The sequence below is a fragment of the Bombus vosnesenskii genome, unplaced genomic scaffold (genome assembly GCF_011952255.1).
Source record: "Bombus vosnesenskii isolate JDL3184/JDL3185 unplaced genomic scaffold, Bvos_JDL3184-5_v1.1 scf7180000015296, whole genome shotgun sequence".
NCBI classification, from domain to species: Eukaryota; Metazoa; Arthropoda; class Insecta; order Hymenoptera; family Apidae; genus Bombus; species Bombus vosnesenskii.
The window spans coordinates 3,813-23,775 of NW_022883925.1; the positions used below are offsets into that span (position 1 = coordinate 3,813).

General features: G+C 43.5%; 1 protein-coding gene and 1 pseudogene across 1 annotated transcript; one reads left to right on the forward strand and one right to left on the reverse strand.

Moving 5' to 3' along the window:
• Nucleotides 1–445: 445 nt before the first annotated feature.
• LOC117241116 (probable serine/threonine-protein kinase mkcB) lies at nucleotides 446–2,030 on the forward strand (the record flags this gene model as incomplete). Its single annotated transcript, XM_033507095.1, has 3 exons — nucleotides 446–622; nucleotides 695–1,420; nucleotides 1,830–2,030. Coding segments are annotated over 3 exons (1,104 nt in total), but the record flags the coding sequence as incomplete, so codon positions are not given.
• A 17,337-nt stretch (nucleotides 2,031–19,367) lies between these two features.
• LOC117241117 lies at nucleotides 19,368–19,485 on the reverse strand (annotated as a pseudogene).
• Between the last annotated feature and the right edge of the window lie 478 nt (nucleotides 19,486–19,963).

A 19,963-nucleotide genomic window follows, 5' to 3' on the forward strand; every position in this document is an offset into this window, starting at 1 on the left:
CAGTCTTTATCCCAACTACGAGAAGATAGGGGAGACCTATTTTGTTTTCAACGAACAGCGTCTTCCACTACTTTCAACTACGGCAACTTTTCCTCGCGGGCGGCTAGCATCTTTTTCTAACCACCGATATGGAGATTGACCAATTAGCAGCAACGTCAATTTCCCTTACTTTCTGAACGAAGGCTATCCTCGACAAATCCGATGATCTCGTGCCCTTAGAACACCCCATATAGTTTTCCTCTGAGACTATCGTCACTAGCGTCGCGAGTGCCTAATCGTCGTGATTAATTGTCAAGACTGTAACAGCTCCATTATTGTAATAAACTATACCTGTGTTGTACCGTATCAATGGTTAATCCCCGTGAAGATTAATTTGACGCCCATAACCCTACTCCTAGCGCTAACCCGACAAATATATACCATATGACACATACCGACCCAATAGCACACCAGATGTAAAGGAAAAGAATCTGTCCTACTCGAGTATCACCAAACAACCATCAGAACAGAAAAAAGGCATTCTAAGGAACAAACCTTGAACAATGGCGGAAAACACAACAACGAAAAGGTCGCCATAACGATGTCAGAAATGGAAAATCTCATTAGTGGGCAAGCAAAGCAGGTAAAGCCATTTCCAATAATGCTGAATTTTGAGCACTCTTCTAAAACAGTTCTGCCCGAGCAGTCGAGCTAGGCGGACGTAAAATATAGTGCTTCTGACATAGTGCAAGTGAACCAACCAGGGATGGAAAAAGTTCCAACGATAAGAATATTAAATAAAGGAGAAACATACACTATAAATAGGGCAGTAGACCAACAGTGCCCAATCAAAACAATAAGTGAAGTACAGGACTGCTCAAATACAAAGGAAATAGAAATGGAAATAATACAAGAAGACGACGTAAAGAGCAATACCAACAAGGATCTACCACAACATAACGAAAGCTGGAACACTGTAACTCCCAGCAAAAAAAGAAAAATAAACTCAAACACAAACGATAGGAGGACCACAGAAACAGAAAGACAGCAATGGCTACAGGAAATTCCCACACAAAACTCCTTCAGCTCACTGACAGAAGAGATGGATACAGACCCTACAGAAAAGCCAAGAACACACACGCCTAAGCCACCGCCAATCTACATAGACGCAACAATAATAGACCCCCTCATTGACCTGCTAAACAGCACAGCAGGAAAAGAAAACTACATTATCAAACAGCTCAAACTGGACCAGGTAAAGGCACAAACCAATACCGCAGAAACCTACAGAATAGTAACTAAAGCGCTAAAGGAAAAAAACGCTGGGTATCACACTTACCAACCCAAATCCGACAGAAGCTACAAAGCAGTAATCAGAGGTCTGCACCCTAAAACAAATACAAACAAAATATGCGAGGAATTGGCCAAGATTGGACACCAGGTAAGAACGATCAACAATATAACCACATTTGACACTAAGCAACAACTACCGCTATTCCTAATAGAGCTAGACCCGAAAAGTAACAACAAAGAAATATTTGAAATTAAAAAAACTTAAACACAATAATCACAGTCGAGCCACCCAGATAAAAAAGACACAATGCATGCGATGTCAATAATACGGACACACAAAAAACTACTGCAACAGAAACCCGGAGTGTGTCAAATGAGCAGGAAAGCACCTAACAGTGAACTGCCCACACACGGGACAAACAAACGACGTAAAATGTCACAATTGCGGTGGAAATCACCCAGCCAACTACAAAGGCTGCGTAGTCAGAAAACAACTACAAAGCAAACTTTTCCCGCCGATTCGAAACAGGACACATAACAATTTCCACACGCAACAGGACAACACAGAATCTATGTCAACACCAAATACACAGCATGTAATGAACAATAACAACAGTAACACCAACACCGTTAGAAACCGAAGCTACTCGCAAGTAGTCAACCAGTCGTCACCCTTAGACAATCAAGAACAGAACAACCACAGCAACGACGATACAGAAATCAAAGAGCTAATAAAACATTCCATAAAAAACGCCTAAATACTCAGAAAAATGATAAGCGAACAAAACGAACTCCTCAGACAGCAAACACAGCAGATAACAGTCTTGTTACAATTACTTACTAATATGATGAGCAAGAAATAAAAATAGACACGCTTAAAATAGCAGCCTGGAACTCTAACGCCCTACAAACAAAGGGCCCTAGAAACTAAACCATTCCTGTATAGCAATAACATCGATATACTACTCGTTTCAGAAATACACCTCACAATAAACAGCTGTATAAAAATACCGCACTACACCATATACGAAACCAAGCATCCCTCAGGGAAAGCACACGTAGGGACAGCAGTAGTAATAAAAAACGACATTAAACATCACCTACACAGCCAGGTCAGTAAGGAATATTTACAAGCAACCGCCGTTACCGTACAGACTAACAGCAACCAACTGCAGTTGTCAGCATTATACGTACCGCCGCGACACAAAATCACAATGCAAATGTGGGAAGACTACTTCCGACACTTAGGTGACAAGTATATTGCAGCGGGAGACTATAACTCAAAGCACACACTATGGGGATCAAGAATCACCACACCTCGAGGCAGAACCTTGGAAAAATACATCAGAAATTATAACCTCAATATATTATCCACAGGAAGACCGACATACTGGCCGATAGACCTGAGCAGACCTGACCTGCTAGACTTTGCAGTTACAAAGGGATTAAACGCAAATAAACTAAACATAGCACCCAGCCTCGAGCTTAGCTCCGACCATACGCCCATAATAATTACATACAGAAACAAACCAATACTTTACAGCAGCACAGAGAAGCTATACAATAAAACCACCAAATGGCAAACATTCACAGAAATAATGGAGAGCAAAATCAGCTGCAACATCTCACTGAAAACACCTGAACACATCGATCAAGCAGTAACAACCCTCACAGAAACTATCCAAGAAGCAGCAAGGGCAACCACTATACCTGAAACAACCAACAGACAAACAAAAACAGTTCCACTAGACATCCTCGAAAAAATTAGAGAAAAAAGAAAAGCGAAAGCAAAATGGCAAAAACACAGAACAAAAGAAAACAAAAAACACCTAAACAAACTCACAAAAGAAACAAAAAACAAAATAAAAGAGCACAACAACAACGAGTTCACAAAGTTCATCGAGTCACTATCTGCTCACGAGAACTACAACTACTCCCTCTGGAAAGCCACAAAAAGAATAAAGAAGACAACAAAAATGCTACCAGCAATCAGAAGAGCAGACAACACATGGGCAAGAAGCAACGAAGAGCAAGCTAAAGAATTTTCCAACCACCTATGCAACACATTCACCCCACACAACATCAACAACAGCAACCACAATAGTCATACGGACGAGGACGCGCTAACAACTAGTACAGCAACTGACAATCACTACACCATACCCAAAGCAACAGCACAAGAAATCAGAAACATAATTGAGAAAACAAAAGACAATAAAGCACCAGAAATCGACCTAATTAACGGCAAAATCTTGAAAAACCTTCCGCCAAAAGCGATAAGACAAATCACAATAATAGTAAACGCAATACTAAGAATACAATACTTTCCAAAAGCTTGGAAACTGGCACAAATCATAATGATACCCAAACCAGGCAAAGACCCACACGAAACCAAGTCCTACCGACCAATCTCACTACTTCCGGTGTTCTCCAAGATACTAGAGAAAATAATCTACAACCGGATAAAACCAATAATAGAGAAGAACCAGTTAATACCGGACCACCAATTCGGATTCAGAAACAAACACTCCACAATAGAACAAACGCACAGACTCGTCAATGAAATCCTACAGGCGCTGGAAACAAAACAATACTGTACAGCCCTCTTTATGGACATAGAAAAAGCATTTGACAAAATAAACCATGAAAGCCTACTACAATCAATCGGGAAATAGTTCCCGGGGCAGATATACCAACTAATCAAATCATACCTAAGCAGCAGAAGCTTCATAGTAAAAATCAAAAACACACACTCGGAAGCTAAAGAAATCAAGGTAGGAGTTCCGCAAGGAAGCGTCCTAGGACCAATTCTATACACATTATACACGGCCAACATACCAACAACTAACAACTGCAAAATACTGACATTCGCGGATGACACAGCTGTACTAGTCAGGCACACTAACCCTGCAACAGCAGTTACATTACTACAAGAACATATCACAAAAATAGAAAAGTGGCTTCAAGCAAAACAAATCAAAACAAACCCCGAAAAATGCAAACACATTACATTCACACTGCGAAAACAGAAACCACCAAACATTGTACTAAACGACACGCATAATACAAACAAGGCAAGTCAAATACCTAGGACTCCACTTATATTCACGACTCACATGGAAACAGCATATTAAAGCAACAATAGACAAAATACAGATGGCAAGGAGTCAAATGTACTGGCTAACAAGTCGAAAATCCAAACTAAGCATAGAGAACAAACTAAAAATATGTCGGAGATGAAAGAACACCGGAGCCTTTGGAATTTTGGATAATCCCGCAACATTGTAACCTAGAGTCTACTATAGCTGTAATTGAACAATTGTAGTTATTCAATCCGATTGTAATTGTTCGAGAGTTGTGATAATGAGCTTGAGCTCGAGGCGACAGTCAGTCGCCGAACGTGGCCGCGGTCACGGGATGCACGCTTTGTCTAACAAAGGCATGGAATAATTCTATAGCTCTCCTTAAAAAGGAAATAGTTGTGACACTCGACAGTAAACATTCCAACGGTCTCTGTCCCGTAGCTCGCCACACACAGACCCTATTCTTCGAGTAAGATGATTGCCAGATGTCGATGCGTCTCCGCAGTACATGTTCGGCTAGCTCGAGGGCCCGTTATAAATCTCAAGATTTAGTCAACTAAAGTCCTTCAAACAGACAAACCGTCTTTGTCCCAACTACGGGAAAATAGGGGAGACTTATTTTTCAACGAGCGGCGTCTCCCACTAGCAACTTTCCCTCGAGGGCGGCTAGCATCTTTTTCTAACCACCGATATGGAGATTGACCAATTAGCAGCAACGCCAATTTCCCTTACTTTCTGAACGAAGGCTTTCCTCGACGAATCCGATGATCTCGTATCCTTAGACACACCCCATTATAGTTTTCCTCTGTGGCATCATCGGCACGGGAAAGTCATTCTCGCTCGCGATCTCATCGATGAAAGGAGCAACTCTTCACGACCAGTGAATATTACGTGTCCGACTTATATTTTGTGAGTACGTTCATTTATCATCCCGTCGACCGCGAATTCGTTATTGAACCTATGATCATTGTCATTAGTTTCTCGAGTACCTAACTACCACGATTACTTGTCCGGTTCTATAATAATCGTATTTGCACTAGTCAATGTCTTCTCTATTGCATAACGACAACGTGTAACCCAAACGAAGATTCGTTTCACGCCCCTAACCCTAATTCTAATGTAAACCCGACAAATATATAAGTATCTCCTTTCCATATCACATCTTGGTTAACAAGCTTTTGTGGCAATCGCAGATCCGGAGATATTTACTTGTACTCCAATGATCTGAGGTCAATCAAGCTGAACACTTGATCGGCCAGCGAGCGTTCCCAGAGTCTTGTCCTAATAGTAATAAAAATACAGGGAAATATGGGACTCTCTAAGAGGTGGTGCTCTATTTAAAACCATCTCAATTTCTGGCATGGATTTTTCTGGCAAAAATCATCCTGGTGTAGCGGCACACGAGTCAGGACAATTCAAATCCTATTGTTGTTTTGCTTCGAAGTATCAAAACCGTTAGGTTACAAGTAATGTAAGAACAAATAAACTCCGGGCAAAACAATGTCGTCGCTACATATAATCGTCAAACGTAGACGAATTTAAATTTTCCGGTTCTCCCCCGACCAGTATAAATAAACGGACGCGATCGCGAGCGAGAGAGGTATCGAACAGTGTCGCAGAGCATCAACGTGTGTAAACGAGTACCGAAACGAGTATGATCTACAGAGCTTCTCCGAGTATTTATCGGGTATTTATTCCGCAACTTATACTTGTACCAATGGCTCGCAATTCGTCTGTAACTTATTTATTTATTTATTTATTCAAAAATATATTTGACTGACTGCGACAGCAATATTTCGTTATTTTTTTCTCGTTATTTTATTTCTCGTTATTTCGCTCAACCTAATAACGACTAATCGGTCAGATCAAAATGTGGCTGAATGACGGAATAATACGCCAGTCACATTCCGACTATGCAAGCCGGATCGCGTTGATTGAAAAAAAAGATGGTTCAACTAGAATTTGCGTCGACTATAGGCGACTGAATCGAAAGGTAGTGAAAGACAGATACCCGCTACCCTTGATCGAGGATCAATTAGATTTGTCACAGGGATCGATAGTATTCAGTACGTTGGACCCCAAGAATAGATTCTTTCGTGTTCATGTCGGAGAAAGTAGCAGGAAATATACAGCATTTACAGTTCCTACAGTATGAATTTATTAGTGTGCCGTTCGGATTATGCAATTCACCAGCTGTTTTCCAGAAATTCATAAACGCAGTTTTCAAAGGATTGATCGTGACAGGGCATGTGCTGACATGGCAACCTGATGAAAAGCATCCTGTCTTCCTTGGAGCAGTGTGGGGATCACAAGGAAACAGGAAGAAGGAGAAGGAGAGAGCCTGTCGAGGTTAAAAAAAGGGCAGACAGGGCAGAGATAAAGAGAGAAGTGACGATAGCTAAGGGCGGATACCCAAAAAGAAAGATAGTATCGCCGGCTGAAATTATGAGAGTTGGGGAGTATAAGAGGCCCCGAAGAGGAGAGGTCACATACGCCGAGGCGTGTGGGAGGGAGAACAGAGCGATAAGGGGTGACTTCAGCGAGGACTCCGAAGGGTGGATGAGGGTAGAAAAAAGGAAGAGGAAGAGGAAAGCTTCCTTAGAGCAAGCTACCCCGATGGTGCGTCCGGGAAATAAACGGCAGGTTGGTGCCGAAGAGAGAGCGTACCAAGGAACAGGAGGAGGAAGGAAGCCATTCTAATTAAGGTGGAGGAAGGGAAGGTTGCGAATGGCTTCATGTTTATAAGAGGATAATGGAGGTGAGGAGTTCATTGGAGGGAGCCACGGGGGTCCGTAGGACGAGAGCGGGCCTAATTGAATTCGATAGGACGGTGGTGGTTAGCGAGGAGGCGGCCAAATTGAGAGCCGCCTTGAGTGATAGTACGAAGGTGGCCGCTCTGGTGAACAGGGCGACCCTACAAATAAGGAACATCGATCCCCTCACCAGCAAAGAAGAGCTGGTGGACGAGATCAGGTCGCAGTGGCAATTGAGGAGAATGCGGATATAGAAGTCAAATCTATAAAAGCGGCACCATGGGGCACGCAAGAGGCGGTGGTGGTCCGCCCAGCGAGTGGAGTGCCTAGTGACGAGAGAGAGGAGGCTGAGAACGGGGTTAACGATAGCTTCTGTAAGGCAGTTAGCTAATATTCGGCGTTGTTATAGGTGCCACATGTTGGGGCATGTGGCGGCAGGGTGTACTGTTGCATGTCATGGCAGGGAGTTGTGTAGGAGGAGCGGCAGCGCTGAGCATATAATGAGAGATTGTGATAAAGAGCCGAGATGCGCAATGTGTCTGAAACATGGTGGCATAAATGCAAGGCATGTAACGGGTTCGTTGGCGTGCCCTATGGAGCGTTTAGGTGTTAGGAATAGACGGGGGCCCAGTTAGGGTTCTACAAATAAATCTAAATAGATGCAGGCTTGCGCAAGACCTAATGATGCAGTGCGTATGCGAAAGCAGGGTGGACATTGTGGTCATCTCCGAGCCCTATAGGCAGTTGCCATTTTGGTTTAATGACGAGGGTGGGGATGCATCGATATGGGTCACCCTGTTTAATGGAAAACATGCGGCAAGCGAGACCCTGATAAGAAATGTAGGGATTGTAGGGTTCAGGGTTTGTGACGTATTTTGCGTCAGTGGGTATTGTTCCCCTAATAAGAGTAAGGGCCAGTTCAACGATTATTTGAAGGAACTGGAAGGGATCATAAAGGAGGGGAGAAAAAGAGCACCGGCGATTATGGTTGCCGGTGACTTTAATGCGAAATCCTCGGTGGGGGGGGGGGGGGTCTAAGACGGACCGTAGGGGAACATGTCTGCTGGACGTTACAACGAGGAACGAGCTTATACCTATTAGGACGACGGGAAACTATTCCTTTCTGAGAAATGAAAGGACTAGTTTCCCGGATATACTTAGTGTTAATAGACGAATAAGGCTGAGTTGGAGGGGGAGTAGGGTCCTAGGTTGGTACTCAGCCTCTGACCATTTTTATATTGAGCATAAGTTTAGGGATGATATTAAGCGAGTGGAGGGTGGCGCCTTTAAATACTTGACAAAAGAGATGGATGTAGAGGGTTTTTTAAACAAATATGACGGAGTCTATGACGAAAATGGTTTTAAATTTGACGAGACGGCATGCGGCGAAGGGCTGTACATGAGTCTGGAGCATACGTGTGCCGTGGACTTGAAGAGGAGATACCCGGCGAGTGCGAAGAGGAGCGCCAACTATTGGTGGAGCGATGAGCTCGCTACGTTAAGGAGCGAACTCTAAGAGCTAGAAAAAGAGCCCAGCGAGCGGTGGCGGCCCGCAAGGATGATGCCGAGGTCCTGGTGGCCGAATTCAAGGATGCTAGGAGGCGGCTGAAAAGGGCGATCGGGCGCAGCAAGGAGCTGAGTTGGAAGAAGCGAACTGCACAGGAAGAGACATCGATCCTACCTGGCGAAGAAGGAGGGTTAGGCATCGAGGAAATAGACATGAGGATGGCCGTTGGGAAATGCGATTCCAGGAAGGCGGCTGGAGTGGATGGGATTCCTGGCACTGTAGTGAGATTATTGGCGGAGCAAAAGCCTAGCGTTCTCCTGACAGTGCTCAACGGAATAAATACCTATGGAAAAATACCGGCGGTATGGAAATAGGCTAGGGTGGTACTAATACCCAAGCCTGGCAAAGATCCTGCGACGTCATCGGCGTATAGGCCGATTAGCATACTGTCGGCGTTGAGAAAGGTGTGGAAGCACACGCTGAAAATGCTCATCGAAAGGAGCGTTGGTCTGGATCCCTTTCATAGGGACCAGTATGGCTTTCTTCATAAAGGAGGGGGACTCTTGAAGCCCTGGATAGGACGGTCGCAGTTGCTGAAGAGTGCAGAAGGAAGGGCCTGGCGTGTGTTCTGGTCGCCCTTGATGTGAAGAACGCCTTCTACACTCTAAGGTGGGAGAGGATAATGGAGGAGGATCGAAGGAGACGGCTACCGGGACGGCTACAGGAGTTGTTAGCGGACTATCTGGCTGAGAGGAGAATACTGATACACTGTCGTGACGGTGTCGTAGGGAGGAACGTCTACACGGGGGTTCCGCAGGGATCGGTCTTAGGACCGTTACTGTGGAATCTCGTGTATGACGAGGTGCTGGAAGCGCTGGACCGGGAGAAGGATACCGAAGCAGTAGCGTTCGCCGACGATCTGGCGGTTCTACTCAAGCTCTGAGGGTTTCACGGCGTCAATGAGAAGATAAAGGCGATCATAGCCTTGGCCACTAGGTGGTGCTGCGAGACTGGAGTGCACCTGGCCAGGGAGAAGACGGAGGTTATCCTCTTAACAAGGAAGAGTATACCGACGATTTTTAACTTCGACGTGGGGGATGGGGGCGAGATTTCCACTAGCCGTGTTGTGAAGTACTTAGGGGTAGTGTTGGATAGTGCTAGGGGATTCTCCCCCACCTCAAAGCAGTTTGTGATAAAGCGGAACGGTCCTTGGGCGCCATACGGAGCCTACTCCCAGACGTCGGCGGGCCCAACGATTTAGTCAGGAGACTGTATTATGGTATCTGGGAGTCTGTGGTTCTATATGGCGCACCGATATGGGCCTCCTCCCTGGGAAGAGAAACAAATAGGACGATCATGAGAAGGGCATAAAGGGCGGCGTTGATCCGTATGTCTACCGCCTACCGTACGGTGTCACATGGGGGTCTGTGTGTGCTTACCGGTAGCATGCCGATTTACATCAAGGCATGGTTGCGGTGGAAGCAGTATGGAGTGAAGAGGCGGATCAACGAGAGCCCTGAAGAAATGGCACATGTTGGGCAAGAAGAAATGAAGGATTTGGAGACGGAGGCAGAGGACAGGTGGAGATTGGAGTGGGCGTTCCACAACCCCCACAATTGAACTACGAGACTGGTAGAAGATCCGCTGATCTTCTACAAAAGAAAGAGGAAGATCAACTACCATACAGATGCAGATCCTTACGTAACACGGTATCTTTAACTGGTACCGTCATAGGATCGGCAAAGAGTCGCACACCAGTTGTTGGGATTGTGGTGCGGTGCTGGATGACGCCGAACATGTGCTCTTTTGGTGCCCTAGATGGACGGAGGAGAGAACGGAGTTGGAGGTCGCGATCGGTGAAGACTTTAAATTGGAGAACCGGGCCGTTGAGAAGATGGCCGCGGAGGAGCGGTTTTGGAATAGGTTTTATGATTTCTGCACAAAGGCGATGAAATGCCGGCTTTCTAAAGAAAGGGAGATGGAGGTCAGGAGAAAAAGGGAAGAAAGGAGGAGAAGAAGGACCAGAGCGTGTTGCGAAGTGGGCAATTCTTTTAGAGCAATTCAATTAGGCCAGGGAGGAGCATACTGCACATCGACGCGCTAAGTCGAAATCCGTTGCTCATGGTCATGCTGCTAGACGAGGACGAACAAAGGATTGTTGCACGGCTAAGGAAGCCGCATTTGCAAGAAGATAATCTGCGGTAGATCCGGGACAACATCGAACAGCACGAAGCTGGCGGATACGTTTCAAAGGACGAAGTTTTGTACAAAGAAATAAAGGAGATACCATTGCTGGGCGTGCCAAAGTCAATGCAGACTCGAGTGGTTCGACGAGCTCACGAACACGGCCATCTGGGCATCACTAAAACGGAAGCGTTATTAAAAAGGGACTATCGGTTTGTGGGCATGCGCGAGAAGGTGGATAAGGTAGTGCAGAGTTGCATCGATTGTATCCTTGCGGAGAAAAAATAAGGAAAACGAGAGGAGTTCCTGAACCCTATTGACAAGGAGGAGTTGTCATTTGACACTTATCGTGTCGATCATCTTGGACCATTGCCATCTACGAAGAAAAGGTACCGGTATATCTTCGTGGCGATTGATGCCTTCACAAAGTTCGTTTGGTTGTATTCCACAAAATCAACAAGTTCTGCGGAAGTTATTCGCCATTTGAGGAAGCAGTCTGTAGGTTTCGGAAATTCGAGAAGAATTATCTCGGATCGCGGGACGATATTCACAGCCGTTGCCTTTGAGGATTATTGGAATGAGAAAGGTATACAGCACGGCTGGACTACAATGCACAAGTAGAAAGAGTGAAACGGACGCTTAATCCCCTATTGACGAATTTGTCTGCGCCAACACCAGACAAGTGGTTACACCTAGAGATAGCGCAAAGGTATTTGAACGCAACCACCAGCAGAACGTTACCCCGTTCCAACTCTTGTTTGGAACGCGGATGAGAATGCGCGCAGCTGGTCGAAGACGAGTGGGCCGTGATGTTCTAAGAGGAGCGAGATCAGCTACGCGTAAAGGCAAAAAAACGGATCGAGGAAATTCAAGCTAAAAACAGACGGACGTTTAACAAGAGACGTAAAGAGGCAACAGCGTATAAGACAGGAGATTTAGTGGCGATCGAGAGGACGCAGGTCCTGGTCCGAAGTTGCAGTCGCAGTTCCTTGGGCCGTACCGCGTGGTAAAAGTCTTGCGGAATGACTGCTATGTGGTACAACGAGAGGGCGAACACGAAGGGTCACGAACAACAACCACGGCGGCTAATCGCATGAAATGGTGGGACGTTGTTGAAGTCAGAGGTGAGGGTGAAATTAGTGATGATGAGCACATCCGAGGGCAGATGTGATTGTCAGGTACGGCCGAATGTAGTATCATGCACGAGGGGCCTAAGAGGTGTTGTGCGGATCGTAAACAAGCGGTTGCCTAGGTGTGAATTATAAACAAGCGGTTGCTCAGCATATGCGTACTGGGGCTATGACAAAAGACAAGGGGATGCTAGGGGACGATAAACGAATTAACAGGAGTATGAATTGAGAAGTCCGAGAGTGCGGATTGCGTTGTCAAGATAGTGTTGTCAGCGTTGTTAAAAGAGAGTTGAATTTGCGTTGACGAAAATTGTTAATTAATTATCTAATTGTTTTAATTATTATACGTTTATTGCAATTGGGTCATGTTTAATAACCACTGTTTTCTGTTTAATTAACATCTGTTTAATCCATTTATCATTAATAAACTAATCATAATAATTTACCATATGGACATTTGATAACAAAACAAGTTTAAGTCGTCATATTATCCTTTCTGGGGACGACTCTGAACAGGTATCCAATGTCAAGAGCGCTATAATTGTCCGAATAACTACCGACATTGGCGCTGAGATTATGCGGGAGATAGAGGAGGTGCAGCTGTCGCTCCTTCTAAAGGCCTGAAGGCTACCTATGTTCATAGGCTCAGGTAGCCATCCCATAAAGTACGACCGGTTAGAATATACGCGCTTCTGCGTGAAACGATGCGTATCCTCGAAAATGAGGTTAATCTCTTCCAGGCGACGGTGGCGAGTCCAACCTTAGGGCGACTTCAAGAGGTGTGGATCATTCCAAGAGGTCTCGTCATTCCGGCAATGAATTTGGGAAGAGATCGCGGTGCCTCAGAGAAGCTCGGACAATGAGATGTCATTCGCATGTCAACGTCGGCGCTCAGAAAATGTCTTATTAGACACTAGTTACCTTCAAAGACAAAGAAATTCTGACCTGGCCTGGCCAAAATAATGCTCTAAAGAAAACCGGCCACGTTGCTGCTATTATCCTTGCGAAAGGCATAGCTACAAGATATCAACAATATTTTACGACAAAGAGCAAGTTAACTCCATTATATTATAAGATTTCTATCGTAAAACGATGTTATCAAAAACTTTTGCACGTAACTGTATATATAAATTAGCAACAAATTAGCAACACTGCGGTTTAAAGACTTACTTCAGGTTAAACACAGACGTTGATTCAAGAATCACCCAAAATTTAATGAGCTAGAGAGGAGCACAGTTCAGTTCTAAGTTCTGCTGGGTCTGCCATTTAAGGTCTATCTACGGATTGATTGATAAAACAGATTCTAAGGATTTCAATTATTCTACATATTCGAAAGCCTTTCATAATATTATAAACTTTTGTGTTCTAGCTTCCATCATTATAGTATATTATTATGATTAAAATGATTGCCATTTTAGCTATTCTATTAATATTACTATATTCCTTGTACAAATATTGTTATTTGATATTTCTGTTCTTTGATAAATCTCTTTAAAGATAGTAACCTGTAAATTTCTACACGCCCACGATCGCTGTCCACTCTCGATCTTACGAGATACCATTGGAGTAAAGCGCTCGTCTAAAGATCAGTGCCCGCTGGCCAAACACTGAACTTCGTAAATTGCCCCCCAATTGGTTTTCGAATAGAACTCTTTTGCTTGCTGTTACTTCGCAAACAGCTTCAAGGACTGTTCACAATGTAAAGTTGCAGAGGACAACCTCTCTGACGGATACTTCCATCGTGAATCTTTGTTCGCGAATAGAATAGAGTTGGTTCCAAACAGAGGACATAAAAATTTGGCCATGCAGGTCCTAAACCGTAATTCCTTCCATATATCCAATGATTGTTCGCAAACTGTTCAACAGCGTGATCTCGGTGACCGAACTTTCCCTAAACACATTTAATGAATAGCACACTTCAATAACTGTAACTTCAGTAACAATAAAAAAATTAAAAATATGTATACATTAAGATATCTTCTAATTATTACACATTATATATGTCGGGTTTACATTAGAATTAGGGTTAGGGGCGTGAAACGAATCTTCGTTTGGGTTACACGTTGTCGTTATGCAATAGAGAAGACATTGACTAGTGCAAATACGATTATTATAGAACCGGACAAGTAACCGTGGTAGTTAGGTACTCGAGAAACTAATGACAATGATCCTAGGTTCAATAACGAATCCGCGGTCGACGGGATGATAGATGGACGTACTCACAAAATCTAAGTCGGACGCGTAATATTCACTGGTCGTAAAGGGTTACTCCTTTCATCAATGAGGTCGCGAGCGAGAATGTCTTTCCCGCCCCGATGATGCCACAGAGGAAAACTATAATGGGGTGTGTCTAAGGACACGAGATCATCGGATTCGTCGAGAAAAGCCTTCGTTCAGAAAGTAAGGGAAATTAGCGTTGCTGCTAATTGGTCAATCTCCACATCGGTGGTTAGAAAACGATGCTAGCCGCCCTCGAGGGAAAGTTCCTAGTGGGAGACGTCGTTCGTTGAAAAAATAGGTCTCTCCTGTCTTCCCGTAGTTGGGGCAAAGACTGTTCGTCTGTTTGAAGGACTTTAGATAACTAGATCTTAGTGTTTATAACGGCCCTCGGGCTAGCTGATCACGTACTGTGGAGACGTGTCGGCATCTGGTATCCATCATACCCGAAGGATAGGATCTGCATGTGGTGAGCCACGGGACAGAAACCGTTGGAATGTTTACTGTCGCGTGCCGCTACAAATATTTCTTTTAAGGAGAGCTATAGAATTACTCCGTACCTTTGTTAGACAAAGCGTACATCCCGTGACCGCGGCTACGTTCGGCGACTGGCTGTCGCATCGAGCCAAGTTCATTATCACAAATCACGAACAAATACAATCGGATTGAATAACTACAATTGTTGAATTACAGCTATAGTAGACTCTAGGTTACAATGTTGCGGGATTATCCAAAGTTTCAAAGGCTCCGGTGTTCTTTCATCTCCGACATATAAATAAGCGTAGCGACATAGAAGAGAGAGAGATAATTCCTTAGTTCAGAGTTCCTCAGTTCCCCAGTTCTTGTTAGTCTTGTTAATCGACGTGTTTGCATTTGTCAATTTGTAAATTATCGCAAATCTATCAAATTAAAATCTTGTAATTAATAAGAGTGAAAACATATTGCGAACGATTCGAGTAACTTCGAGTATTTGAAATTTCAACGACAATTCTGTCAATTTCCAATTAGGATATGAATAAACATTTTTTGTGAAGAATATTTGTCTAATAATATAATAGGATTAAGCGAACATTTATTTTCACCAACTTTAATCCTCTCCCGTGCCAGTACTCCTGCGCGTAGCAGGTTAGCCGAAACGTGGAGTTTAATTGTCAATCGCATTAAATAACAGACAACACTACAATTTAATCTGAATTCAAAAATTAACGGCAACACAACCAAAACGAACCAAACAAAAACGTAACAATATTGATTTCTGATCCGGAGTCTAATAGTAAATTTGTCTTAGTTTTTAAATCTGGGGAGACTATTCTAGCGGTGGGAGTACTTGGAGTTTCGTTCATTTTTATTGAAACAATCCGGAGAGTCCAAATCTGAGTCCGATCCTTGGTGATTTTCTTTTGTCAATTCTTCTCGTATTTTCTTCTCTTTTTGATCCAGCAGGAAGGTTTTCCCACAGTATTTGGTGGTGGTTCCGTTGGTTTTACAGCCGGCTTTACATTCGCTCTGGTTTTTGTTGTAGATCGTGTAGTTGATTTTACGGGGATCGCTGCTCGTGTTTGTTTTACTGGCGTAGGCGCCGGCTTTCTTGCTACTGCCTGTACTCTCGGGCGATTCGGAATATCGTTCCTTCGTGGCTCGCCCCATTCTCCCGAAGGACGTGCCCGGTTTCCCGATTGTTCCGATGCATAGGGTACGATTATCCTAGCGTCTACTCTGGCTTTGAATGTATAACAATCTTTTATCAAATGCCCAGGTTTTTTTGCAATAATTGCATGTTAGCGCATTTTGTCTCGGAGCGTTTGGGCCATTTTGCGGCGGCGATATGGGTCTTCGATCCTGGCGGTTGTTTCCGATGTTTTTACTATTGCTCGGGGGACGAACGTTGTTACGATTGTAATTGTTCGGAGGTGTCGGACGTTGGTATTGCGTTCTGTCGTTTGCTCGTTTTAATTCTCGCGTTGCTTTAACGGCTTGGCGATACGAGTTCTTCTAAAGAATGGTATCCCGCTATTTTTACTCGCAAATATACCTCGTTTGGGAGTCCCTTAACGAAGGCCTCCCTTGTGTCCCAATCTATTGTGTCTTGAACATCCTGAGATATAATACCGTAATCACATCTTTCTCCGTCCATTATTGCTAACCTAAGGTTTCTGGCGCGATCTATATAGTCTAGTATGTCTTCCCCCGGTCGTTCCAATATTGTTCCTAATTCTCCCTTATATTCGTTAAGGGATTTTCCTGAGCCGAACATATCCTTTAATTTGTTCCCGAAATCGTCCAAACTGTTTAGCTGACTGTCCTCTACGGCGAGGTACCCGTGCCCGCGAAGCTTATTCATTAATAATTTTACCAATTGAGGCTCCTGATGCCGCGGAATCATGTTTCGTGCGCGCTCGCATGCTCTTAAAAATTGAAATACTGAGGGTCGATGTCTGTCGAATATTGGTACTGACTCGATCGCGTCTTTTAACTTGATTAGTTGGGGGCTACCGTCTGTCGGTATTGTCACCTGAGGAATTATCGGCAGTGATACGGGTGTCTCGATTTGCTTTTTTGTTTTGAGTGAACGCATGTCGTCTTGTAATTCATTGGTTTTTGTACTCATGTCGGCTCATTACTCGAAAATTTGCATCACATGCTCTTAGTTTTTCTGACAATGTCAAGAGCATGTCTTCGTTCAATGATTCTAATGGAGTTGCCATATTCTCTATTATATTTTGTCAATAATCGTAAGAACTTTAATCCTCTGTGGAGCGCATCCCACCGCTGCCACGAAAAAAATATTTTAATTGTTATTGTTACGTTTTCAATTGAGTTGTTGTTTTTGTTTTTCTTTTTTTTATTCTTACTTTCTTGGGCCCGTTACTATAGTAATTTACAATTATATGTATGTCGGAGATGAAAGGAAAGCCGAAGCCTTTCCTTGGAAATTTTGGGAACATCCTCTAGTACCTTAGCCTAGATTTTATTATAGTTGCAATTGCTTAAGATTTGTAATAAGCGAGATTGGGTTCGAGGTGACAATCGGTCGCTGAACGTAGCCACGGTTACGGGATGGATGTTTTATCTAACGGAGGTCTGGAGTGGTTGTATGTGTTTTCCGAGAAATGTGGTTGTGGCGGCATGCGGCCTCGAGAGCGGGCCTAGCCACGTGTGATGTTGCCTCGGAGGTGCCGATGCAATGGGACATACATTGTATTAGTAATCAAAACTCCAGGCAGAAACTGCCTAGCAACGGCGTTTGGAACTTTCTCGATGCTTCCAACGAGTGTGCCTAGCAACGGCGTTTGGAACCTTCTCGATGCTTCCAAACGGGTATAGAAAACAAAATGCAATCGTACAGGGAGAAAAATCTCCACGAGGCTGGCATTCTTGCGATTGCCTTGGAGAGTGATACATCGAGCATTTTCGACGATCGCATTTGCGTCTAAGTTAGTTTCGCTTAGTAAGGAGTTATCCCGGTGACCGTGGATTCGTTTGAACTCAAACATTGCTAATAGTATTATTTAATTTAATTATTCGTAGATCGTATTATTCATTAGGCTTAGTGTTTGTTAGACTTATTATTAGTTGTACCTATTATTTGTTAAGCTTAGTGATAGACCTGTATATACGTGTAAATAAAATCTCGGCTTTGTGAAACGATGGCTAGTCCACATGAAGAGTCGTCGCGCGCCCAAGATTCGAATCGTGATCCGACATGTGTATGTATGTATGTATATGTATGTATATGTATAAATATGTATATGTATATGTATTTATCCGTGTAAGTTGTCGATAATGATATTGTAGTCATCTAGGGGGACAACGGGGCAAGTTATCTTTCCAAAAGCCAGAAAACTTTTTTCGGTTTCGGTAAGATCCATGTAAGCGTTTATACACTCAGTACTGGATGTCGCGGGTTGTATCTGTGACATATCTATATCGCACATTCGGCAATGCTTTGCTGTAGTTCGCTCCGGTACTCCACACAGCAAGTGTGTTGGCGTATCTTCGTGTAATTCTTGATCCTCCGGATCCAATCAGTCTTGACAAATAAAAACATATTGGAACTAGTAAGCAGAGCGGATTAGATGGACGCAACAACTGAATAACAATTCCTCGTAAGCATCCGGGTAGTCCTTAGGTAAGATTCCATCCGGTTCTTCTGATTGTTAAATTCAACGCCCATTCTGTGTAACAGAACAAAAATATTTTATTATTAACATGTCTCGCTTTATTATGAAGTTTTTGTTGATTCATTTTGTCAGTGCGTCACAATGGGATTTTCCTTTCGGGGTATTGCCTTTATCTTTCAGTGTTTCATATATTCCTTCTAATTCGTCAATCATGGACGGGTTGATAGCTGATTACGATCCAGTTATCCTTTCTCGTGACTGTTCGTTAACAGATTTTTACATTTTTGCTACTGTGTATTGTATTAATTGTCATTTATTATTTCTTCTTAATCCGTTCACCATGAGTAGTTAAGGGTTTAATAATTTATTATAAGGTTTTAATCCATGGTTTGTTTCTCGTGGCTGGTTACAACCCCTCTTCTTCTTGCGCTGAAATACTACTTGCAGTGAATAAAAAATGAACGAAAAAGGATAAACTAAATAAAAGAAAACAAAAAAAGATATGCACTGGAACAGTCCGCATGGGAACCTCTGGCGAAGATACCTCCGTATGCATCATTAAACGTTAATATCGAAATGACCAAAACCTATGTTCATAACAGTAAATCAAATCAAACACCGGAGGCAACAATCACATGGAAATAGTAATCAAAATCTACGTAATGATAATATACCAAATCAACAATCAAGATGCACAACCCGTCATCCGGAAGCTGACGCTACTCACCGCGTGTCAATGCAAGGGAGAAAAACAACAAACAAAACATATCTTATTAAATAAAATATAAGAATATAGACAAAATCACTCCAATAGAATAACACCCGCTGGGAACACATTTAGGCATATATACACACATGAATAAATAAGGCACTGTTACCAAGTAAAGTCAAAATCTACACACGGAGCATCAGGATACATTTCACGAAACCTATCTAAACACCATGAGAGTACTTCAGGACAAGTACCCCCCCTTGATCTGAGGAATGGTGGCGTAGGAAAGCCTTCAACACCTGATCAGGAATCTCCTCTGAGAAACGAACCTTCGCGCTGGCATCCGTATCAACCACCGCATGGGGGGCGCGGCGGGCCCAGCGCGCTCTGCCAACGCCACACGGAATCCCAGGCGATCACCCATCCAAGTAATATCCGTGCCCGGCGTTGCTTAACTTTCGTGATCTAACGGGAACGAGTGCACTCAGCGCGGCCAGGGCATTGCCTACTTTCACTTGAACTGGAATGCATTTAACTATGTGTACTGCTTCTCCTGCGACCAAAGCCATGTGTCCTGGAGTTTTGGTTATTGCATACGCAAATTCATCAGGTAATATAGTTGCTAGACTGAATGCATTCTCTATTATTTTCTTTTCCGAGATGCATCTTAGTGTCAATATATCCTGATAGAGTGCCGTTATTTGTCTTCTGACAGTTTTTCTACGTAAATGAATTTTGAGTTAACGTATGCGAATATATCCAAATTTTTGACTGCTGTTTTACGTTTGGGTATAAATGTATTTCCTTTAGTCGTTTTTAGGAAAAAGAGCTTGGGGTGTTCTGTGGATAACAGGGTGTATCCGCACAAAGGCTGTTCTCCAGTCTTGGTTAGCACAAAGGTTATTTCTTAAGTCGTAAAGGCAAAACCCGGTAGCGTCGGGTTGCTATTGGTTTTTATTTCTTGAATTTTTGTGGCGATTCCTT